General features: G+C 35.4%; 1 protein-coding gene and 2 long non-coding RNA genes across 3 annotated transcripts; 2 read left to right on the top strand and 1 right to left on the bottom strand.

Moving 5' to 3' along the window:
* Positions 1–852: 852 nt before the first annotated feature.
* On the top strand, positions 853–26,039 carry LOC125656976 (uncharacterized). The gene is made up of 6 exons (XM_048887603.2): positions 853–1,050; positions 5,025–5,635; positions 7,306–7,347; positions 7,544–7,585; positions 10,180–10,227; positions 21,909–26,039. Exons 2-6 carry the CDS (start codon positions 5,032–5,034, stop codon positions 24,809–24,811), a joined length of 3,639 nt encoding a protein of 1,212 aa, XP_048743560.2. The 5' UTR covers positions 853–1,050; positions 5,025–5,031; the 3' UTR covers positions 24,812–26,039.
* Positions 14,504–17,127, bottom strand: LOC125657016 (uncharacterized). The gene is made up of 3 exons (XR_007363157.2): positions 16,698–17,127; positions 15,775–15,909; positions 14,504–15,529 (listed from the first exon to the last, which is right to left on the bottom strand). It is a non-coding gene; the product is annotated as an uncharacterized LOC125657016 (long non-coding RNA).
* Positions 14,512–15,655, top strand: LOC130047752 (uncharacterized). Its single transcript, XR_008796565.1, has 2 exons — positions 14,512–14,768; positions 15,420–15,655. It is a non-coding gene; the product is annotated as an uncharacterized LOC130047752 (long non-coding RNA).
* Positions 26,040–27,243: the final 1,204 nt, after the last annotated feature.

Raw genomic sequence — 27,243 nt, 5'->3', positions numbered from 1 at the left:
GTACTGAGGACCTATTCTAACCCACGGGACTCCACCAGCAGAGGCTTCGACCCAGGGGTCATAATGTAAAACTTATACGGTACCAATTTTGATGCACAAGATGCGCATTTCGACAAATAATGTCACTTCAGTGATGCTTAACCGAACTGTTTGAAATCCGATGTAACATTCAACTTGTAAGAGCTATTTTAGGGAAATACAGAGTGCCAAAAGTGGAGTCAAATTCGTTTAAGGATAAGAGCTATGCATGGGGAAGATAATCCTTAATCTTGAAATGAATTTCTAAATTTGATCGCAGCAATTATTATTATTATTATTATTATTATCATATTCATTTATAAAGAGCAAAATTACCTATAGTTTCTATGCGCTGTACAATGTTTGTGCTAATAATCATTGACAATATACCAATAAAAGACTTGTAAGAGCTATAAAGAAAATGATAAAACAATAGAAAGAATTAAAATAAAGCATGGTAGTAAAATGACGAAGTGGTTGACTTTGAGTTGACAAGATACAATTGGCATACAGGTATTCGTATGCTGGATCAAAATTCAGCTTTCAAGAGCTTGCGCATGGAATCCTTGATATTACACTGAATTTTACATTCACAGGGCATATTCACGCTTGAACAAGAGTGTTTTTAGGTTCTTGCGGAATGCTCCATGTGCTTCAAGCTCTCGAAGTTACAGTGACAGTTTATTCCACAATTGTGCACCTAGTGTTTTTATGGCTCTTGCACCGTATTTGTTTGATGATTTCTTCACTACCAGTTTCCATTGGTCGGATGATGATCTCAAGGTCCTATGTGGCTGGTAAACAGGACATAACAATTAAATATACATCCATATTTTCAAGCTAGTAACAAATGATTCAATTGGCGAGAATGTGTGAGGAAAACGTCTATTGAGACCAAAATAACTAGGATAAAACTTCTCTGTTTTCAACTCAAGCTTAACAATCCTTTTCCTTCAGGAAATTTGATGAAGCGACAGCTAAAGTTCATCACAACACAGCCATCTGTTGAACGGTTTACCACGACGCAAGCAGGTAAATATATATATTAATTATTAGATATATTCATGATGAACATAAAAACACCTAGCATCATTAATAAGTTATACATATGTACTATTATCAGATGAACAATGCATGTCCTCGCGGTTGCATTTGAATCTACTCCATTTTGACAAACAATTCCAGTTGGATAGGTATGGTTTACTTTCTCATCAGGTTTCTGTATTTTTGTTTTAAACATGTATATACATGTTCGTGTTGCAGATAGGGATAGCCCCGATCTCATGGCCCTTTAAAAATGTAATGTTTTATGCCTCGTTCACACGGGTGCGCATTAAATATTATTTCGCATTAAGAATGTTCTCTCCTGGTTTGAATATATTTTCAGAAGTATCAAAGTTTTTGGATAACCCATTTTAAGTGACATATCTTCATCAGACAATTCAAACCTACGACAGGAGTTTGTTAGTGCAGATTTTAAAGAATTAGAGCCACTCAATGTTACCCTTTGCTGAAACTAATTTTTCTTGAAAATCACCAATTTCCACAAGAAACAATATCAATGAAAGACTGTTGATTGTCTTTTATTTCATGAAAAGCAATCATAATTGATAATTTTGATGACGTTTTCATAAAATTTAATACCAATTCTACAAATACGCATATATTATCTAACATATTTGGGTAAAATATGACTCATTTTTTAAATCCTATTTCGTCAAAACATTCAGACTAGCAAGAATATCTGCATCAAACTTTTGATGAAATTGCTAATGTAGATTTGAATCATGTTTTTGCTTAATTCAAATAAAAAAAGTGTGGGGTAGTGTACATTGGAACAAAGATTGAAACGATCGTGTCTCCCTTCTTACATTGGCATATATTCGAAACAATAGCAACATATAATTTGTTATAATATGCATATTCTTCAATTCATATTTACAAATTCTATAGATTTATTTTATCATATGATAAATAGTCAGAAAATATATCAATAATTTATACATATTTACAATACTAATTCATTTATTACTAAAGAATGTGTAAAAAATATTCATTTTCCAATATCCATGCATTGTGACATTAAACTTTGACCTTCTGACCCCAAAATTGATAGGCATCTTCCTTTATTTGTACGTATCCATATGTCTAAATATGATTTGAATAGAATACAAAGTACTTGAGTTATTAATCATTATCAACAAACCAGTTTTAACAGTCAACTTCTATGCAGCCATGAGGAAGAAATATTGTTTCTCATATGATGACTCATCCCTCCCACTGTGGTTACCAAATGGATGTAGCTAAAAGGAAGACACTGGGATTCAATTTCTATCAATACTGTAAATTCTTAACAATCGAACAGAAGATATTATTTGATTTAACACCAAACTGCTAATACACCAACTTCAACTAACTCCAATCTTTGTCCCGCCATGGATTATTTTTTTAATGCCTTGATCAACAAATTGTTACTCTAAAAGAATTTGTTGTGCAAAATGTTATATGCACGATTTTGATAGTGCAAAATGTACTGTTTATGAAATATATGCTGAAATTCTAATCAGGATTTTTTTTAAATGTGCATTTTCAATATCCTATAAACAAATTTCAACATTATTAAAACTCTTTGACAATTCCACTTTGAAGGAATGATTAAAATGAATTTTTGATAAAAAAAAATTTAAATTTTCCAGAATGACGAAAATATCATAAATACATATCAGTTTATCGTCTTATTCATCTTAGAATTAAATGACATACTGATGTTGATAAATTTGAATGAAGTAATTACATGTAAGTATCCACCTTTCATATCATTTTGACTCAAAGAGTCGTTAAAATTCAATAACTCTTAAAACGTTTTGGTCCGTAAAGGGGGATCCGATCCCCCTGGACACCCCCTCTGAATCCGCCCTTGGTTAACATTGTTCCATTCTCCCTCTCGTCGATCGTCCGACACTATGTTCAGTACTGTGTTACCATGTGTATGGTTGTACCTGCTTGTCTGTATTTTTCTTTGTATTTATCTTTGTCTGCCACTCACTTGTGAGAATATCATATGCGGGCTGATACCTTTTACTTCTAACGAATCGCTCATGTATGTTTCTGGACAGCTTTAGAATAGAGTAGATGTCACAATGCATCGTCCAATGCGCGTATTTTTGAGCTACGTTCTAATACTTACCGTACTTAATTAATTGAATCATTACATGCATATAAATAATTATCACTTGCTACGCCAATAACCATTCCATGCTTCGCTCGGTCCAATGGTCACACCGTGTATATATATTAATTTATTATCATTTTCATGGTTAAGGGCAGATGATACAAACAATTTTTTTCTTTCAAAGAGACTTTATATGATGTCATTCTTCTATAAAAGTGGACAATTTCTTGAATTCTTTTCCCCTTTGACTTGGAGAGTGAAATATTTTCCGTATTTCCAAAAAAGTACAAAACAATAGTTATCATGGTAAATTAGTTTATTCTTCATTTGTTTACCTTTTTTATCCCTAAAAAAATGACTGTCAAGGAGAAAAGAGTGTATTGATATTAGATTTACAACATAACATGTAAACTATTAATTCTTTATAATTTTTACACTCGGAAAATATTAGTTCCTGCTTCAATAAAATTACATATATGGACATTGCACCCTCAGTTAAGGTTTACAAATTAAAATAAACTTCATGATATGTTAACTTAATGTTTAAAGTGTAAAATAAACTTAAAGAACATATACCATACGGGGTGAATTTTCTGAGGATAAGCAAAATTGTAAAAATGACATTGGCTGATTTTCTCAAGACAAAGAAGAGTTATCTCCCATAATATAAGAGTAAAATTTTACAATTTCTGAAAATAATTTACAATGGCATTTATGAATTTACTGTTTGTTTTTTGGGGTTTATTTTGTCACTCTTGGTTTTCCTTTGCTATTCATCTCTGAAAATAATAAAGATATGCCTTATACAGGATATCTTTGATGTGCCATTTTACGTTAGTTTCTGCATTACGATGTTTCCCAGTAGAAACAGGAGAAAGATGACTGCATGCTTCCTGCTGACATCTTATATAATATAGCAATGATCCAGGTCTGTACCGTTTTTCATCCTCGCAATGTCTTAAATCTAGTGGTCTACCACACGCAGCACAATATTTTCCCAAATTGTCCACTAGAATTCCAAGTTCACTACTCATCTCCCACTTCTCCAACAAATCACCTCCTCGTGCTCTTCTTCCGATTCCTCACTCTCTGATGCATCAGATGGATACGTGTCTTCATTTCCTAGGCATTCTTGTGAATTATCACCAGACGAACAATTTTCTTGATTCATCCAACTTCTCCTCGATCACCACGTTGTGATTGGCATCAACATTCACTATCTTACGTCCAAGGGATAATGCATAACATTTCTTAGCATTCTGTAACCTTTGATGACATTTTTTTTACGAATAAATCTTCCTGATTTTCCCCCCTTAATGATTCTGGTGCCATAATTGTTTACATTGTCTACTGACCCCTTTCCTGCTCTTAAAACACAGAAGAGTTCCAAACAACTATAAATGAGAAAACCAAAACCAACCAAAATATTTTTTTTTACCATGGGAAGTCTTCAGTGTTAAAGGTAGAAAAATTTGTTTATATCATCTGGCCTTAAGTAGCACCGATTTCTTCCATGTAATGCATTGTAATGTCAAGCAGTACTAGCGGGAAGTTACACTATTCCCGAAAGAAATTCATAGACCAGTGAGTCATGGGCACCAATCAATCGATCTACTGCACAACCTGAAGTTGTATGTGAAAGGCAAATTACGTGATCGACATCCAGCTGTACAGTAAAACCCCCACCCACCCCCACCCCCTAGATTCAGTTGGGTCGGGGTAAGTAAACCCATGTAAGTTGAATTGGGTCTTAAATCGAAAAGACATGTAGTATAGTAATAAATACAGTTTGTGATCAGACAATCAAATTATCATTAATTCTGTTCTATTTCAGTATAACAATGGCGTGCTCTAAATACATGTCGACGTCAGAGAAAACACATGCTGCCCGAGTTTCCCGGTTACTAGTAGACCCCTGCACGGACCTCTTCAGGGACCTTCTCAGAAGTCGAGTCAGTGAAATTCAATTCCCAAGTAAACTAGAAAATAAGAAGAAAGTGTTAAATTGCATTTTAAATAAAGTCCAAAGAGACTTACTCTATCCATCTTTGGGATCTTTCTTGGGAACGTACAATGACTTTGACTTGTCTCTGTTATATGTACTACTGCGGAATGTAGCAGACATTTCGCCCCACAAAAAAGGATGGGGCAAACAACCAGATCCATCAGATTGCTCAGTGTCTGCTAATATTGACCGTGTAAGGGATATACGAAATGTATATTGCGGTCACGCAGCTAGTGTCTCTCTGTCTGATCCAGAGTTCCACAAAATCTGGCAGGACCTGACAATTATTATCGGAGAACTTGAGGGCAGTCTTCCAGAACGATGTACAACATACACAGATGCTGCAAACCAGATAAAGATAGACACCATGGATCCAGAACAGGAGAAGAAATATCTGGATATCATTGATGAACAACATCAATCCATAGTATACCTCAAAGGTATTTTTGCTTATCTTTTATGCTCTCTAAAAATATTCGAGGGGAATACATGTATCTCCGTCCGTCCTCCAATTTAGTAGTACGAAGTTTGGGCAAAAGAGAAAGTTTTAGGTTCCTTTTCTGTTTCCCACCAATTGTAAAAGACAAATTTCCCCCCGACTGTATATGTTTCTATGTTGATAGGATGCTACAGTATATGTTTATATGTATGTATGTTGATAAGATGGTACAGTATATGTTTGTATGTTTGTATGTTGATAAAATGGTACGTTATACAGTTATATGTTGATAAGATGTATAGTATATACATTTATAAATTTGTATGTTAATAAGATGGTACAGTATATGTTTACATTTTTGTATGTTGATACGATGGTACTGTATATACATTTTATCTCATACGTGTGGTGTATATTAAAAGTGAGATAAAGCATTAGCTTTATCACACGCCCGTTTGATAAAGCACTTCCGGTCCGAACTACTTTTGACACTGTCCCCGCTTGGATGACATATTTTCTGTGTTTATGCATATCCATGCATGAAATAAAACGTAAACTTATTATTCTGTATCTATTTAGAATTTCTTTTATAGCAAAAGTAAAAGATGTTGCCCCCACTGACATATAATGCAAGTGACCGGCCACAAAAATGCCAACTCGGTCTGTAACCAGGCCTACTCGAAAATTACGATCAGAAAGCGAAAATATGTGCACACTATTATCATCGACAAGGAATAGACCGTCTAGTGGACAAGCCTAATCGAAAGTACCTCGCCATGCTGCGGTACCAAGTATTCACAACAAAGTAACAGCTATGACCGAGTATTTATTTCTTGACGCAGGGCTGTCTTTCTGATAAAAGTTTGATGTCGTCTTGAAATAAACATGTGTATAATTATTTTTCATTGGTCGTTATTATACACATGTTTATTTCAAAACGACGACGACATCAAACTTTTATCAGAAGGTCAGCCTTGTGTCAAGAAATAAATACTCGGTCAATAGTTGTTACTTTGATGGAATGGCAAAACCATTATAAATTATAAACTATAATCCCTTCTAAAACAATTTTCATCCATGGTTTCTTTTATAAAAATACCCTTTTGTATTGTATATTAATGGTTTATAAGCGCACTATTTTCCCGCCTAAGGTAGACAGGTTAAGCACGACGATTCAAAACAAATTCAATCAGCTGTTTCTACCATACTGGGGATCATCTCAAAATAAAGTGAAAAGAAGACGCATGAGATAAATAGAACATCTATAATTGCACGTTTTGATATTTGGTTTATCCAACTCGTTGATATGGTGTATGTATTCGCTCGGCAAGCCTCGTGAATAAATACACCATATCAACTCGTTGGATAAACCAAATATCAAAACACGCAATATAGATATCCTCTATATATGTTTGTATGCTGGTACAGTATATGTTTGTATGTTGATAAGATGGTACAGTATGTTTATATGTTTGTATAGAAATGATATTGAATCTGAAAGTAAAAGGATAATTTGACAATAGGAATGGGAAAATACTACATTTATAAACATTGAGAATGTGTGATATTCTAGGATTAACTTTAGAACAATCACTGTAGGTGGGTAGAATGTTGTACAGCAATCTCGGAATGTTTGTTTCTTATGAATTATTTTTCATTATCTCTTTACAGGTAGGATAGAAGAAAATACCGAGGAAGCCAGCAGATTGGATGGTACAGTACATAGCTAGAGTTTGATATTTCGAATAATATAAGTTCTACGTTTTAGAACGTTTTTAAAATACTGAGAATCTTTAAACTTTCTAGTTAATTTAGAAGAAAAATTAATATAACCCCTCTGGGTACACTATTGTACAACAATCGGAGAATGCTTGATATTTAGGAAATATTTTTCACCATGTCTTTACAGGGAGAATAGAAGAAACATTGGAGAGAGTGGAGAAATTGGATGGTAGTATAAAATGCTATGATTGTTAATTAAAACATGGTACTGTGTTTTTGTTTATAGGATGAGCACAAAAGTAAACCTTATCGATTCATCTCGCACTAACCATTGTTATTTGATGCAACATATCAAATCTCGTCATATTTGGGTAATTCATTGTAATTAACGATCAACAGAAAAATAGCATACCTTCCCCTGTAAACTGTCAGTTAAGAATTCAATCAGTGAAGAATGCACATCTTCTATATATGTAACCGGAACCAATGTAACAGGGGCGGTAACTCAGGTGATCCCCCCACAAAATTTGGCTCTAGTTAAAGTTCAATCCAATTAAGGGAATTCCTGAACTATGGTCAACACATCGGTAGGAAAACACGAGTAAAGGTAGCTGCAATAATGTAGCCCTATCCAATTTTTTTTATTCTGACGTTTTCGGGATAGGGCTACAATTCCATAGGATCTCCGTAATGGTGCAAAATAATTTTATGAATAACCGATAATAAACTCAAATTAGTCCCAAATGTTGTTTACACCAAAAGGAGTACCAACTTTGTGCTCGGGCATGTCTAATAAAGGTGTTTTTCATTAAATATAATGTACAGCATGCAAAATTCTTCGTCTGCTCCGCCATGCTTGTTATCGCGAGATCTCGTAGGTGGATCTAATGAAAAGCCTAAACATTGACAATCAGCGCGAAAATGTAGTTACTCGAGCCACTTCGACAAAGAAAGGAAAATGATATTGTTGCAGAAAGAATTTACACTCTGCTGTTCGGCTTTTAACTTGATATTAAATTCAAACCTTTTCAATACCGACTAAATAGCTTTCGCCTCCATACTTGTCCATTGATGTAAATACTACCTTATATGGCATATCTAAATGACTTGACAACCGGAAGTTGAAACTTCAGTACATCAAACATGGCGCACAAATATGAATCGAGAAATTGGAATTTATCGAAATTGTTGAAAACGGTAGAATAGAGCCTCACAAATCTAATGTTGCAGGTTGTAAATTTATATATTGACTAAGAAACATAGAATATCATTTTATTTACGTAAAGAAAGTCAGGAAATGTTTAGAATGAGCGCAAATGTTGCGGGAGTGAATCACTCCCGCATTTGCACCATTACGGAGATCCTAAGGAGTTGTAGCCCTCTCCCTAAAAAAAAAAAAAATCAGAGAGGGCTACATTATTGCAGCTAGAGTAAAGGGTTTAAAATATATCAATGATATATGGGGTTAATTTATATTGTAATTGAAAGCTAACCATGGGGTCAGTTTCTTACCAGGTGAATAAAACAGATCAAACACAGCTTTATATAATATCCTGAATTATATTCACTAACTTAAGCCAATCAAACCAAAATAAAACTATTCTAACTTATCCAATCAGTAAACATATAGCTTATTCACTTAGGAAAGCTTGTACATGTAAACAGGGATGACACTTCCTGTTTAATATAAAAACACGTAGAATGTATCACCCATATCTTAACATGAAAAGCATTCAAAACTAATGACCGCTCGCGGCGAATCAGTGGTAGAGCGTCTGCTTCGTAACCGGGAGGTCGTGAATTCGAACCCTGCTCCTGCCATGCCTGCGTCAAACCTAAGAGTAAAAATAGGTAGTGATTGCTCCTTCGCCAAACGCTCGGCATTAAGATGTGAGAATCACGGGTCTTTCGGATATGACCATGAAAATGGAGATTCCGTGTCGCAGCAGGCGTTGGTACATTGAAAAATCCTCACTACTACAGCCCTGATCGCTAAGCATAAGTCTAAAATTCTGGTACTTCACTTACAGCTGATATAATTGAAAAATTCTCGATGAACGTAAAACAGCCTAACAATGAATAAAAAATGAATGACCGTCAGCGTAAATAGACAATAAGAAGCTAATGTAACACCCAGAGATTGAACTAATGCAACTCTGTGTAATAAAAAAATCCTGTCCGCCATCTGTGTAAAGTCTTTGTTTACACTCTATCCATTCTCTATGTACATAAGAGGTTATTTTATTTAGGTCACAGAATAGTATTAAAATTACTGTAGAGCACTTCAAAAATTAACAAACTCTACGCCCTATCAGACTACTGTACATAATTTAACAACTGACAGCCATGTTCATTTACATATATACCTTAAAGATTTTCAGGAGTACTGAATGAAATATGACCACCTGACAGTCATTTTCATGGACACACTTTGGAGGAAATATAGAAAATCTTATCTTACCGTATAGCTTAAAGCTTGAAATCAATACTGAATGAAATGTTATGATAAAATACACAATAAATGAACATCTGACAGCCATGTCCAAGTGCGTATATCCATGTAACTTAAAGCTTTACAGCAGTGTCGAATGAAATATGACATTTTCCCTGAGATACAGACACTGGGCATTGATATTGAATTTACTTAAGGGTAAAAACATACAATGGCTAAAGTGCTGTACTTTGTATTAATATAAACACTCATTTCATACAGTTCCTATCAATGCACTTTAGCATTTATAAGCCTTTATAGTGTTCATAAAGACAGAACGATGTTTGATAGAATTTGTTTAAAGTAAATCAGTATATTTTCTTTCTCTTTAGATGAAATGGAGAAACTAACAAAGTCCCCCATTCCCACAAATGTCAGAGGTATGTCGATAAGAACAACGATTATTACAGAGCATTTATATAGGTCAGATAAGTTACTAGGTGACCTAGTGTAATTGGTCTGAGTCCGCCATCGTTCGCCGTGCAATAACAATAGAACATTTTAACTTAAGGTCGATCGATCCTCATGTGATTTATCAATAATAATGGTTAAAAGTTCAAAAACTGTATCAATTTCCATTCAATATAGTTAAATTTAAACAATAACCATAGAAAATGTCTATGCTGCCACATTTTTAAAGATGCCAGACATAAAAATCTGTCTATGTTAATTCTATACTAAAACACACACCGATATAGTATACTCGTACATCTCTTTCTTCTCTCTCTGTTTGTCTCCTTTGGACAGTGAGTAAACATTTTAATCCTATGTTTCACACTTTTATTTGTGTTTTGCTATATAGGGAGTTACGTTTATGATATGTGTGTGTGTGTGTGGGGGGGGGGGGGGGGGGGGGGATAGGGAAACTGTTACAAAAGTAGCCGTACATGTACAGAATAACACCTGAACATTTAGTTTAGCCATATGGATATAATTTATTTTACATTAAGTTAAGAAAATGTTCACGTGAACTCATCATCAGGTAAAATATGTTCCATTTATTTAATTTCATTAGTTTCCTATCCGGATCATTTATTACAATAATATCTAGACCTGTGTGTATTTCAAAATGCCTTAATTATTATCATTAACTCCATAACATCTATGAAACGAATTCATTAATTAAAAAGTCTTATTCTGATACTGCTACATATAATAGAACCAAACTCCCTCCTCGCATATATTTGGTTAGTGTGCAAACAAAATTAAGCGGATGTTATTTTCACATAAATAGAAACAAGAATTTTATCAACCAAGGGGTTAACTCTATGGTGAATTAACACATCTGTAGTTTGGCATCCACCATAAAATTTGCTTATTTTAACACTTTCACATTTCTTCCTGTCATTAGGTTTAGTTCTTATCTTACATAAAATGCATGGGGGAAACCTTTCTCCGTTATCAGACACTTCCTCCATGTTACAAACACTCAAAGTAAATTAAGTAGGACAGTGGTTTAATAATGTGTTCAGTTCTTCCTTCTATAATGCTTAGTAATATTTTACTTAATTATGTAGGATAATATATTTAAAAAATAAATACATCAATTTTTACTTCAAGAACGAGTGTGATTCATATGTTCACCTCTATTTTAATCAGTATTAATGATATCTTCTTTTTTCCATTTGTCTTTTTTATTTCGTTATAAGATTTGTGGTTTTGAATATTTGCTGTGGAGACTGAATTTTTAATGATAAATATAATTGAAACAATGAAAAATACACTATTTTCGTTAACATTCTTTTTACATTATTTTTTTTTTCATTTTCGAATTATTCATTATTATTATCCCTTATTTTAACTGCCTTGTATTTTTGCTAATTAGATCAAATGTAATTCTGTTTGTCAATGAATTTCATTTAAAAGCAAAACAAGATCCATATTGCTAGATATATTTTTCGTATTCATATTTGTATGTATTTCTATATATTGATTTCTGACGGATGAAATATGCAATAGACCGGAATAGCTGTGTGTCGAAATATAACGGTACCCGATGACATATGTCCAAATCGGTTGACACGTAAACAGTTGTAGATAGCTCAGAGACTTGTAACCTACAGTCTATCCTTTGTGTTGTTATGTGGACGCCTAATTTTTGTCTGGTACCTATATTTTGTACTATAATTTAGAAATCATTAAACGGGATAGGCCAATATATCTTCGCATCTAAGTAGCTTATCGAGTTAGGCACCCCTCGGCCCTCCCAAGTCTTTTTATGTATTGCGACTGCAATTTCAACATGCTCATCAGTGCCAAGAAAACTGAATACACGGAGATGAAACATGTGAAGCCAGATATTTATTAAATTCAACGGCCTTCAGATAATTAAAATATATATAGTGTGATAACGTAAAAAGAAAATGTGTGGAAGTAAAGGCGCGGCGCAGACGATGGGTGGATCTCGATTGTATCTGGAGTGGATTGGAGGACTTAGCTTCGTAATTGTTTGATCAAATAACTAAAACTGTTAACTAGTGCAAGGTTTTTGTAACTATCCCTAACATGGTTACATATATATTCAAGTTCATAAATTGAGCATATAATCTATTTGAAATTTTGGGGGCAAAATCAATTGATGTACGTAGCCCGATTCCGACGATGGCGCGGATCCGGTTTTATTTCAATAATATTTATTGAAATAATAATATTTTATTAACTTTGAATAATTACTGGTTTTGTAAAAAGACAATGGAACAATCCCCAACTATGATATTTAAATATTACGATTTGTATTAAACCTATAGAATGGAAAAGTATTCGGATTTCGTGCATGGAATGTGAAATTCCGGTTATTTGCAGAACATAAAAAGTAAAAATTCACTTATCCCCCAGGCCTCGATCCAAAAAAACCTCTTAACTTCTATGCAGTATGTAATATACTAATTTACAATTCATTAATATTTATTGGATCGAGGCCTGGGGGTTATACAAATTTTTGGTGCATATTGTTGGATATTATCAACTTTTACAAATATAACACAATTGTTATGGGTTCTGCATGTTATAATTTCTATATGCGTGAATTTTCGCGGAAAAAACACACTGGATTTATAAAGAAGAAGGTATAAGCTATTTCATACCATGATGAAATTTTGGAATGAAGATACTTTATTTTACTCAAAATCACAGGGTCATATTTGGGTATTCGTGGCTCTTGTTCTTTTAAATGTCAACAGTTTAAGAAAACTGTTAATTCATAAATATGTATAAATTAATTGTGGATATTAGGGAAATCATGCATAATAGACATGCAGTAGGAGAAATACCAGCATAGGAGTTATTGCCTTTGACAACATTTGTTTAATTATAAAGAATTGATTATCTATAGAAAATATACACTTTTTCAATATCAAAAGTTTACCAATTTTTTTTTTATTTTATGTAGTAAATAAAATTCCTCTGAAGATATATTTCTTTCATGCGCAAAGTTTAATTTGATAAAGATTTTTGCAAAAACCTATGACATCACACGAGGATTGATTAATCTTAAAGTGCCCCGGAAGTCATGGGTGCAAAAATGGTAAATTGGTTCAGAAATACATTTGAAAATATAAGAATAAAAATTTATGATCGTGCATGCATTCAATACCGAGATATTCCCCGTCAAAGTTAGCTATTTTTGCACCTGCCCGAAACCAATCTTCTGAACTTCCGGTTTTACTATATTTAGCCATAATGACGTGTGACGTCACAACCCATCAGTCTCAAACAGGCCAGTATGGCAAATGCGAGCGATACCTCCGTTTCTGTGGACGAAATCGACCTCCACATATCATTTGCAGAGTCTTCCTTTTAAGATTATCATAACGAGGACGTACAGGACATCGTCCCTTACCAATAAGAGTCAGCTGCAATGGATTCCGATTATTTCGACGTGTTAAATGGGGAGAATGCTGAACGTGAACAACTTGAACTTCGCCTCGGAAACACGGAATGGTAAGGCACCGTTAGACTGTTTGTTTATAAAATAAATTTTGGGAAATACGAAATTGATCAATCATTTTTAACTGTACATCATTCTTAATTACTTTGATGATAAAATTACATATGTCTAATCACCATATTACGCCTGTCCGCGTCGTATTCACAGGAATCTGTCATTTTGTCTGTAATAACAATGTTAGTGGTCGCACTGGTGTGTGCCATACCACCCCTTAGTAATTAGGGAGTGGTATGGTATGTACCCTCCATTATCAATAGGCCTACTATTATTACAGACAACATTATTTGTTCCTGTGGTGTATTTTCGCTCATTACTTCATTGGGAAAGAGCTGAAAAATAACATTGATTTTTCTATCCTCTCATGTGACACCCCCTTTATACTTACAATTTTTCTAAGAATTTTTAAAAATTATCATTTAGAAGAGAATTGTCTTATCTTTTCCCCATTATTGAGTTCTCTATTCTTTCACAAATTCACATGGTTTACAAATCATTTTAGGTGTCAATGTGGATTCTATTCCCATGTGTCAGCTGCCAAGGAAAGTGTATGCTGCACCGACTTGCCAAGGGTTGATGAGAAGAGGGGAGTCATTCAACAAGGAACTGGCCTGCTTTACTGAACACCCTGGGTTTTCATCAGTGTGTTTAGATGTGCATGAGCTCGAGACGGCGTAATACCAATACCCAGTATGGAGAAATGAGGGCAACAATTGAAGAGCAAGTCAATTTTTTTTATTGATTTAATCAATACAAAATTCACATGACCATTGGGTCCGATTGCTAGTTTATCAGTAGTGAATAATTCCAAACATTTCCCGGAATTACAGGCGTAACAGATACATAACACACAGGCATTTTGTTTGATGGTGCTAAGGATACCTAGGGCACAAGGTGCGAGTCCCTCTACCCTCATGTGCTGTGACGGAATTCCTTTGCCTCTGAGGAGTATCAAGGATTCAATGCACCTGAGTGATGGTATGATTTAGTTGAAGCAACTTTTTTTAAAACAAATGTACGATTCATACATGATGCATACAAAACAATTCAAGCACAACATTCTAACAGAAATGGCCCAAAAATAATACATCAATTTTCTAGAAAGCATCAGCTATACAAACAATATTTCAAATAAAATGTGTCCACACCCAGGAACGGGACGAGGACCCCGCTTTCATGTTCCCATTTTTTAATTCTTACAACTATTATATATACTATAAAGCTAATACTACATATACTATGCTAATATTTCATTCTATAAATTATTTGCAAATTAAAATACACTGTTGCATGCAAGACCAAACAGATTGTTACCCAACGGTCAGACCCTATATCATGGTTGTTCCCAGTCTTTTTTTATTTGTGAAAAATAGCAAAATTTGTTTTCACAACCTACTACTCTATATGACTTTGGTTCAAATTTAAACAAAACCAAAGATAAAAGTGTTTCACAATGATTTAACGTTTTTAAACAAGATTAAAATAGAGTACATCTGTATGACCAACATATTTTTATATGCTTTGCTAGAATGTCCAAATAGCTAGTGTTACGTTTTGTTCACATTCACACGGATGTCTCCTTCCGACTGAACCTCGGTGTAAAATGCAGCACTGCTTCTTCTTTATCAGGATGGAAAAATTCACTGCACAGTGGAGGTGGTTGAGCTGGCAATGAGCATGGTAATGGTTCTGATGACCCTTGAAAAACCAAATAAGTCTCCTTCATCAGGACTGATGGGCTGGAATAAATGGACACTATTTAAAATTTTATGTATGCTTTATATCCTTATAAATAAATTGCTCTTTCCTATATGTATTGTATTTTGATAAATACATTTGTAATAAAAATTCTCATTAACTTTGTTATTGCTGTTTTAAACTTGATTGCAAGAAAAGTGACAAATGCAAAAATAGTAAAAATGCCATGCCAATTAATTTTGATATGAATTATGATAGTGGAGTATCTTTAGAAGTACATTCTTACTAATTGTTGGATCAACAGGCTTCCTACGAACACTTGAACTTCTGGAAGTTGATTTTAAATTGTTGGCCCCCCTCCTTCGTTATGTCATGCAGCCTTGAGGAATTCTCATTAAAATGTAGAGCAGCAATCATCAACCTTTCCCAATAAAAAAGGATAAAATAATTGTTACGATAGTGCTTTATAATGTATTTACTGTAATTCTTTTGAAATAAAATGTCCCCATGTAAATATTGAGATAATTTGCAGTGGAGGGATCCTGATCATTCGGAGGGGGGGGGGGTATCCCAAAGGTCGGAACCCTCCCCAGAGAAAATTTTGCTAAAAAAAACACCAACACATATTGATGGTGGAACCCCCCATTAACAACTAAAATTTAATAATGGTACAACCCCCTCCCTTTCCAAAATTCCTGGATCTGCCCATGATTTGTTTAAATTAAATTAGTGAAGAGGGGTTTCCATCACATGTCATTTTTGGAAATAATTTAATTTAATTTTCATTAACGTATAAATCCAAAGGATGTACATGTAGGAGTTATAACAGGGGTTACAGGCCACCCACTCTACACCCCTCAGCCTTCACTTGATTGATCAGAATTGGTATCTTTCCAATGTTAACATTTAATCGTGTTGGAAAAATAATATTGCCCACTAAAAGAGTAATAAAAGTCTATGTATATTTAAATTATGCAAAGTTCTTGATAACATTACTAAGATAGGTCAGTGGATCTATATGACAGAATATGTTTAAACGGCAATCTAATCCAGGGTCCTGATCAGATGGGGGCATGTTAGAAACTCGTCATATGGTACGTGCATTGTAACTTATAAAGTGAAAACAGTTAATAAACATCACAGACTACAATAAAAATTATCAACTTTCTTACCGATGGAATCTTCATAATAAAGTTACACACGACCTACCCTATTTTTCTCCAGCTTGACGGCAGCCTGGCGTTTGGGTTTAGGCTCGGTCGAAGAGAGGAGGGCAAGGTTGAGGTCGTCCACTTTCCTCTTAGGATAAAACGATAGAATCGCACCAGAGCAGAGGCGGTTTTTTTTGCAGGAATTACAAATTCTCTCATCAGTGAAAACTGAGCCTGGAAACATCCGTCCGTGAAATGCGCACTACAAACAACAGTATACTGGGACGATCCTGTCCAGTCTGCACCGGTCAGTCTCACAATTCGAGTCTATGCTGATCTCTGTCGCTTGTCCTTCGGGAAAACATGGACGGAAACGGTGTCCGAAGGCCTGTTGTTGCTTCCTACAACTACACACATGCGTCCCTTACTCTTACTTCCCATTTCTCTTCGAATATTTTCTTCTTTTATACTCTCGTCTGATGGGTTGTGACGTCAGATCCGGTATTACATTTTCAGTTTCGTTTTCGGTATCGTAAAGGTGTGAATTTACGAAGAAGGTTGTTTTTGCCCATTATATCGTTTATTGATTAAAAAATAACTGAAATAATTTTACTATCGGTATTTATTTTTTAAAATACATAAGATAAACCAAAATGTACATTTGACTTCCGGGACACTTTAAGTGCAGTTATGCAGCACAGGAAGGCATATACCAAAATTGTAAATTTCATGATCCTCGAGCGTAGAGGTTCAGACTCTAGGAGAAGGCCAAACTAGGTAAATGCATATAGTGTTTATGTGTAAAACATTTAAAGGGGACACGACGTTAGCTGATGGTTTTCAAATTTTCTTTTTTCATTAATTTTTAATGATTAGAATGCTTAACTATTAACTATTTCTAATATTCTGCAAAGATTGTGATGTTCTTGTCCAGTTACATGGGTGATACAGAGCTTACAATTATTTCTTATGTAAACAAGGTTCATGCCAAAAAAAATGTTGTTTACATAGGTGAAATATTCTGGTTAATCTCTCGTTTAAAGCAGAGGTTTTTTTTTTAATTTACAAGTTAATTCTCACTACAATTAAATATTTTCTAGTGTTTGGCAGATTTTATTTTGTTTTAAACATGTAATTTTCTGTTCAGTAATCTATATGTAAACAAAACATTGCACAAGCCTTGTTTACCTACCAAAGACTAGTGAATGCTGTATGCAAGATGAAGATAACGAACAGTGATCAATCTCATAATTCCTACAAGCAATACAAAATAGATAGTTGGGCAAACACGGACCCCTGGACACACCAGAGGTGGGATCAGGTGCCTAGGAGGAGTAAGCATCCCCTGTTGACCGGTCACACCCGCCGTGAGCCCCATATCCTGATCAGGTAAACGGAGTTATCCGCAGTCAAAATCAGTGTGCCAAGAATCTAACTTGTACCGCAATACAACTGGAACTGATTTTCAAATTTGGTTGGCCATTAGAAATACTTTAGTTAAGCGTTGTAAACTTTAAAAGTTACTCATCCCTAATGTTATTGATACTTATTCGGAAGTAAATGGATATTTAAAATAAGCAGGTAGCCCTTAACCAAAGTTGTGAATTTTGTGATCCCAATGGCAGGGGATTTGGATTCAGGGTGAGGTCAAAATGGTAATAGTGATTAAATTATGTTTGTTAACAATTGAACAGTTTTAACAGTTACGTGATAACTACGCTACCGATGTTTTTCATACCTAGTACGAATCATCATTTCTAGTACAGGGGGGGGGGGGGGGTCATCATTTCTAGTACGGAGGGGGGGGGGCAATAAATTGTAAATATCAGGACTCTTGCACCCATAGGGTCTTCTTAGGGATGAGAGCACAATTGACAAATTTTTAAAATCTTCTTTGTAGTTACACTGCAATAAAAAGCTATATGTATAGTCATGTAGAGCAAGAAAATCTACCTCAAGCGAAATTGTAGATTTCATGATCCCTGTGTTAAAGGCTCTGACATGACGGGACTAAACTTGACATAGATCGCGCGTGTTTATGTGTAAAACATTCGAATAACGTTTCCAGTGTTATTGATACTTAACTGAAACTATATGGCTATTTTGAAAAGAGCAGATAGCTGTCTAGTAAAATTAATTCAAGACACATTTAAAAGAGAGAAATTTTTGGGCCTTTTTATATACACAATCGTACCTTGTTCTATGATGATCACATAAGTAGAGATGTTGTCCAGGGTCTCATGACTTCTACACTTCAGGGCCTACAAGCGAGGCAAAAACTGCCAGAAATGTTTCAATTTTCAAAAATCCTCTCCACAACTGTGCATCTGTGAGAAAAACTAAATACATTATATCTATGGTCGTTATAACGATCTACTTCGTCAGTACAACCTTGAATTGGGTCAAATGCTGTCTGACGTGTTTCATACCGATTGTTAAGCCGTTCTTGGCACACTGATTTTGACTGCGGATAACTCCGTTTACCTGATCAGGATATAGGCTTCACGGCGGGTGTGACCGGTCAACAGGGGATGCTTACTCCTCCTAGGCACCTGATCCCACCTCTGGTGTGTCCAGGGGTCCGTGTTTGCCCAACTATCTATTTTGTATTGCTTACAGGAGTTATGAGATTGATCACTGTTCGTTGTCTTCACCTTACATTATAGAGCAGAAAGATTTCGATTACAAAGTTGTATATTTCATAATCCACGTGGTCGAGGTTATGACTTCAGGGCTGGGCCAAACTTGGCATGTATTGTTTATGTTTAATACATTTAGATGAAAGGTTTGTTTTTATCAACATCATTGACAGTGATGGAGAGTAGCCCCGCCTTTTTGCCCTCATATGTTTAATTGTCAGGTGGCAGAAAATCTAAGTCGTCCCCGGCCTTTAGGTTTACTGATACAGTATAAAAAACTAAATGCACATTTCATCAGTGTATGCGTTTTTGAGGGCATTGAAAGTTTATAAGTAATTATCTTGTTTTATAGGTTGCTGAATATTAGAATTTAGCTTACATATTCAGAACAGGAATTTTTTTCTAGATTTTTAGCTCTTGGGACTGGTCATAATTTTAACAAGTACATGCACATGCACTCAGGTGACCGATAAGGCCTATGTGCCTCTCCTTTTTCTAAACGCCTTGAGATTTTCATTTTTTATAGGCAGGTGTATATTGATGAGTTACAGATCGATTTTGAGATTTCTTCCGGTTCGTTGGGGTTTTTTGTGGAGCTGTCTCCCTTTAACATAGAAGAATTACTGTTACGACCAGTTTTCCGGACCTATTTTCTAAACGCCTTGAGATATTGAACTGATTTATGGACATTGATGAGTTACAGATCAATCTTGAGTTTTGTGCAAGTTCGTTGATTTCTGATGGAGTTGTATTTATTCCACGGCTGTTAAAACATATAAAGGATTGTTGTTGAGTTCTTCATTGTACTAAATGCATGTAACATACAATCCGCATACCACAATCAATGCCATGTTTCGATGGATTTCCTACATTTGAGTTTACTGCAGGGAGGGGGGGGGGGTCGTGTTATGTGGACATATCTAGTTAGCTCACCTGAGCTGAAAGCTTTAGTGAGCTATTCTGATGAACTTTTGTCCGTCATCCGTTTGTCTGTAAACTTTTCACATTTTCGACTTCTCCAGAACCACTGGGCCAAATTCAACCAAACGTGGGGGAGATAATCACGAAAATGCAAAAATAGGGTTAGATCCTTTGAAAATCTTCTTCTCAAGAACCACTGGCCAGAAAAGTTTACATTCCTGACGTAGTGCAGATTCAAGTTTATTCAAATCATGGTCTCTAGGGGTAGGTTGGGGCCAGAATAAAGGATCAAAGCTTTACATGCTGATATCTAGAAAAAATCTTTAAAAATCTTCTTCTCAAAAACCACTGGGTCAGAAAAGTTCGAATCTATATGAAAGCTTCCTGATTTAATGTAAATTCAAGTTTATTAGAATTATTGCCCCCAAGGGAGAGTGGGGCCACAATATAGGTATAGTTTTACATACAAATATATTGGGAAAATCTTGAAAAAGATTCATCTCAAAAATATCTAGTTCAGACGTTTCCTGACATAGAGTGGATCCAATTTTGTGCAATTCATAGTCCCCGAGGGTTGGGTGGAGCCACAATAGAGGATCAAAGTTTTACATGTTAGTATATAAGGAAAATATTTAAAAATCTGCTCAAAAACCACTGGACCAGAAAAGTTCAAATGAGTGGGGTCACAATAGGGGATTTGAGGGTTGTCTGCTGATATGTAGGAAAAATCTTTAGAAATATCTTTTTAACTATAGGGCTTTCATATTTGATAAATCCATTTTGTTTCTGAAAGACCTTTCACGTGATGCAATGGTCTGATCTTTTGACTTTCACCTGGACGTTTGACCTACTTTTGATAAAACTCTGATCTATATAATATGTCCTGAACTATATACGGTAGATCTTTCATATCTCTTATATATATTCATTTCTTCAAGACCTTTCATTTCATATTATGATCGTTAACCTTATGACCTTGGACTCCGAAGTAGGCCTACTTTTAAGAAAGCATAACCTATCAAATATTTTCAGAACTATTTTAAGAGGGGCTTTCATATTTTGAATATATACTCGTATTCTTTATGGCAAGACTTTACACAATGGTGTTTGATCTTTTGACCTTGGAGTTTGACCTACGTTTTAAGATGCATCTCTGTGTAACGTGAATTCATTTTCAGCTATTGTGATCCTTTGTGATTGGGTTGGGGCCACAATATGGAGTCAATATTTTTCCTGGGAATAAAGATTCATAAAAAATCTCTTTTAACAATCACAACAGCTGAACAGTAGAATGGCCAAGGTGATTCAAGTGAGTGATGTATCCCATGGGCCTCTTGTTAAACTTGTATTTCATTTGTAATTCGATATTTATGTATACATTTGTTTTACACACACACACACACTTCCAACAAACCCAAAAAATAGCATTAACATCCCTTAGTTTTGTCTACTCATAATTACTATGTTAACTTCAATTTAGTATTATTGTATTTATTTAATTTTTTTTTTTTTTTTTTTTTTTTTTTTTTTTTTTTTTTTACATGTAAAGCACTTTAATGTAATTGTGTTGACTACAAAAGGCGCTATATAAATGTACAATTACGATAATAATGGTATTGTTGTGTACTTCATTTTAACAGATCTAGTATACATAATGAAATAAAACATCATCATTGGTATTCAGCTGTTTCGTTGATATGTAATTTCAGGGCAATATGATATTGACATTCAGAAATGGAGAGAGGAAGACAAGCTTTACTATGAAACCCACAGCTTTCCATCGGTGATGCAGAAAGTGAGAAACCAAACTTACATAACGTTCGTTGGAGTGTCTGGGTCTGGTAAGTCTGCTACGGCTCACCACATCGCCCTCAAGCTCCAGGAGGAAGGCTATGAGGTCGTACCAACCAAAGATGTCAGAAAGTTGGAGGATTATGGTGACCCCAGGAATCCGCATGTTTTTGTTATTGATGACGTGGTGGGTGTCTTTGGCCTCCAGAAAACTAATTTAAATGTGTTGACTAATTATGAACAGACGATAAGACAACCTTGCATGGTTAAGTCTAAAACTTTGATGACATGTAGAGAGGCTGTGTTCAATGAAACACTACCTTACAAACCATTCTTTACCAAAGAGGAGACTGTGATTAATTTGCGCAGTTCTGATAATGCATTAGATAACAATGACAAGAAACAAATTCTCCAGAAGTATGGTTTAAATGTTGATTTAATGTCCCCTGCATTGCTGACATCAACATCTCGCAAGTTTCCGCTTCTCTGTAAATTGTTTTCAAATGAAAAAAAATTCCAAGCTCTTGGTGCAAAGTTTTTCCTGAATCCAGTCCAATGTATCATTGATGAACTTGATGATATGCAAATACATAACAAACTGAATTATTCAACACTTGTTTTGTGTATGCTATACAAAAACAGTATCTCAGAAGCCATTTTAAAAGATATGAAAAACGAACAGCTTATTGAAACTTTGGGAAATTGTAAGTTACAAAGCCAGACCGATGCAATCAGGTTTATGGACGCTTTGTCAGCAATGGAGGGGACATACACAAAACAGTGTGGTGAAAAGTACACATTTATACATGACTCCATGTTTGAAATATGTGCTTATCAGTATGGCAAACAGTTTCCTGACCAAATGTTGATGTACATGAGTAGTAGTTATATTGCTAATTATGTCAAACCAGAGGCAAGTAAACCAGGTATTGCTAACGAAATAAAAGAGGATCAGGGTGATCCTCAATATATTCAGGAGAACAATAGCAGCCGTGATAGTGATGAGAAAGGAAAAGTGAATGATGATAAAAACAATGAGAGAGAGAAATCGTTTGATCTGTGTATAAGGTTAAGTGAGGATCAGTACCCATTGTTAGCAGAGAGATTGTACAGAGACATACAGAACATGAAGCTGTATGATGTTTTCAGGAATCAGGTTTTAAAACACCCCCAGGTTTGTCAGGCTTTTATTGGTGTGTTAGAGACAAAGTCATACGCGGAATTGAAATCCTTATTTCTGTCCAAACAGGGAGATGTAGATAAGATAGTGAGTAAACAAAAAACTGTGGCTAGGCAGGGTGAGGAGAAAGGGGAGAGAATGAGACAGGAAGTACTGGTGGATCAGAGGTATAAACTAGATGATAAGGGGAATAAAGTAAAGGATGAATACCTGTACAATGTGAGAGTGGTCAGCTGGGTGATTTACTATGGACATTCTCAGATTATACAATACATAATAAAACAAACCCAACAGTACAAAGAAATTGGTGAATTATTTAGGATAACAGAAAATACTCCACATCAATCTACATCTTGGATATCTAAAAATATTATGAAGATTATGAATGTGATTTCAAATAGAAAACAAAAGAAAGTAGAACAGTATAGATTACTTGTATTGGGTTGTTTTAGTGGTGATGTACACACAGTCAGAGTTCTGCTTCCTGTCTGTAAGGAAGCAATCATTGGGATAGATCAGATCAGTAAAGATACCGATTGGTATCATCTTTCACCCCTTACCGTTGCTTGTATGGATGGACATGCGGGTGTTGTGAAGGAACTGGTGAAAGCAGGGGTTGATGTCAACCTCCACATTAGACGTATAAACAAACCACTAATAACTGCATGTGAGAGGGGACATGTGTGTGTAGTAAAGGAACTGGTGAAAAATGGTGTTGATGTCAATCTACATGATAGTCGGAATATACCACTAATGATTGCATGCAAAGAAGGACACGTGAGTATAGTGGAGGAGCTGATAAAGGCAGGTGCTGATGTCAATCTACTGGATGAATGGGGGAATCCACCGCTGGTAACTGCAGTAAGAAATTGTCCTTTATCAGCAATAAAAAGTCTAGTGGAGCATGGAGCTGACTTGATTACTGATCTTGTTGATATTGATTTATCAGCAGTAAATACAGGATTAATATTGGACAAACCAGATATAGTGAAATATCTCATACAGTATCAAAATGAAATCAATCCAGGTAAATTTAATGGCAATGCACACCTTTTTAACTGCCTGGTGGAAATCAGACATGCTAGAGTCAAAACAGACAGTAAGGACGATGTGTTTGTGACAGACAGATCAGTGTGGTGTATGGATGATGAGGGGGATTGGTGGAAAACAATCAGATGGGGAAACTGTGATGCATTAATTCATCTGTTGTGTATGGGTTTGGATGTCAATCAGCGGATACAGTTGTATGAAAGGTACAGTGACCGTATGTCTGATGTAAGGCCTCTGTTGTACACACTAATTGATGAGTTGGAATATGTTAGTTATAGAGCGGAGAAGGTGAGGATCCTTCTGGAGGCGGGGGCGGATATTAATGTTAGGGTGAGGCTTATAAAGTATGATATTCGATATTTGATGGAAAATATAACGTGTAGAGGTCATGACTATCTGTGGAACTTCTTATCCACTAGTGAGGTTGCCTCTGAGTTTGACAGGGAGGCTGTGTCTGCTCTAGAGAGGGTTAGGCGACGCGTACGTAAGTACAGTAAAAATGGAGGTTCTATTAATTGCAGTAAAAGAAAGGAAATGGACGAAAGAGTGATGTGCGAGATACAGAAACACGTCAGGAGACATTCTGTATAGTTCATGATTGAATTGTAGAGATGTGTTGTTACTGAGAACAAGAGAGAAATGAGTGAGATAAAGAAACATGTCAGAAAACACTCTGTATATAGTCACTGATAGCATTGTAGAGATGTGTTGTTACTGAGTACAAGAGAAAGATGTGCGAGATAAAGAAACATGTCAGAAAACACTCTGTATATAGTCACTGATAGCATTGTAGAGATGTGTTGTTACTGAGTACAAGAGAAAGATGTGCGAGATAAAGAAACATGTCAGAAGACATTCTCCACAGTTCCTGTTATTACTGAATATAAAATCTGAGAGGTTAGTACTATCGTTGTACATAACATTCTGTAAACTCCACACTTTTTGAAATTTTGGGGGTATTTTTACGTGTCGTTACCATACACACCGCCGCGGTGGCCTAGTGATAAGAGCGACAGATCTAAGTCGTTAAAACAGGTAGTGACAGTTCCATCGCCAAACGCTCGGTATCAGGTGTGAATGTCACGGGTCCTCGGAGATGACCTTAAAAACGGATGACCCGTGTCACAGTAGGTGTGACACGCTAAAGAACCTTCACTGCTCATAGGCCGTAAGCATCGAGCAATCATTGGGATAGATCAGATCAGTAAAGATACCGATTGGAATCATCTTTCACCTCTTACCGTTGCTTGTATGGATGGACATGCGGGTGTTGTGAAGGAACTGGTGAGGCCTAAATTTGAATCCCTTCACCAGTCTTGGAGACGTCTCCATATGAGTGAAAAATTCTCAAGAGAGACGTTAAGCAAGATACAATCAATCAATCATTACCATACAAAACCAAATATATATCTAGCATTCAACTTTTTTTTTAGTTCTTTTTAATATGATATTATAATGTAAATCATTGATTAATGTATATGTGGGCATTGTTTATTGTTGTTTTTGTACAATGAGAAATTAACTAAACAAGTTGAAATGTATAATGTGAAAATAACGAAAGATGATCAATCTCTTAAGTCCTATAAGAAATACAAAATAGAGTTGGGCAAATATGGATCCATGGATATACCAGAGGTACATGTATAATGACTTATTGATGCATATGTGTGTATTGCTTATTGTTTTTGCATAATTAAACCATTGATTAGACTTTGACACATGCATGCACAGGTGGATATAAGATAATTATAATGAATTTGGAAGTAAAATTAAGACATTGGAATTTTGAAGCCTTAATTTAATAAAAGTAGAAAGTACATGTATTGTTATTAATATATGGGGGTGTTGTGATTGGTATTGGGGGTGTGTGTTTAAAATTGGATGTTGTATACCGATAATGCATAAATTTGATATATCCATAGGTGGGATCAGGTGCCTAGGAAGAGTAAGTATGCCCTGTTGACCGGTCACACCTGCAATGAGCCATATATCTTGATCAAGTAAGCAAAGTTATCCGTAGTCAAACTCAGTGTGCCACGAACGGCCTATCATTTGGTATGAAACACGACAACATTTGACCCAATGGCAAGTTTTATTGGCAAACTAGATTGTTATAGCGAGCATAGAATTTGCGAAATGCTGACTTTAGACAAGATTGTTAAAACCCCTGTAACATCGACTTGTTTGTTAATAGTCTGTCTACATCGGAACAAGATCTCGCGAATCGAATCAGTTGAGAGATAAAAACACCATATACAGGTGATAATGGAATATTGCTACATAGATATGGAAAGTTGCCAATGGGGAAGTTGTAGTCATCCCGATTGTCATAAGATTGAGTTTTTAGCTCACCTGAGCTGAAGGCTCAAGTGAGGTTTTCTGATCAAAATTTGTCCGTAGTCTGTCGTCGTCGTAAACTTTTCACATTTTCATCTTCCTCTCAAGAACCACTTGGCCAATTATAACCAAAGTTGGTCAAAAGCATCCTTGGGTAAAGGGCTTTTTAAAAAATCTTTTATTTGGGTAAAGGGATTTCAAGTTTGTTCAATTAAAGGGCCATGCCCCCTTCAAAGGGGAGATAATCACAAAAATAGGGTGGGGTCATTTAAAAATCTTCTTCTCAAAAACCACTGGGCCAGCGGAGCTAAAATTTTCATGAACGCTTCCTGACATGGTGCAGATTCAAATTTGTTGAAATCATGGCACCTGGGGGTAGGTGGGCCACAAAAGGGGATCTCAGTTTTACATAGAAATATATAGGGAAAAAATTTAAAAATCTTCTCATGAACCAATGAACCAGAAGAGCTGAAATTTACATGAAAGCTTCCTGACATGGTGCAGATTCAAGTTTATTCAAACCATGGCCCCCGGGGGTAGATTGGGGCAACAATAGGAGATCAAAGTTTTACATAGAAATATATAGGGAAAATATTTAAAAATCTTCTTCTCAAGAACCAATGTGTCAGAAGAGCTGAAATTTATATGAAAGCTCACTGACATAGTGCTGAATCACTTTTGTTCAA

Source organism: Ostrea edulis, chromosome 7 (genome assembly GCF_947568905.1).
Source record: "Ostrea edulis chromosome 7, xbOstEdul1.1, whole genome shotgun sequence".
Classification (NCBI taxonomy): domain Eukaryota; kingdom Metazoa; phylum Mollusca; class Bivalvia; order Ostreida; family Ostreidae; genus Ostrea; species Ostrea edulis.
This window is presented reverse-complemented; position numbering and strand designations above follow the sequence as displayed.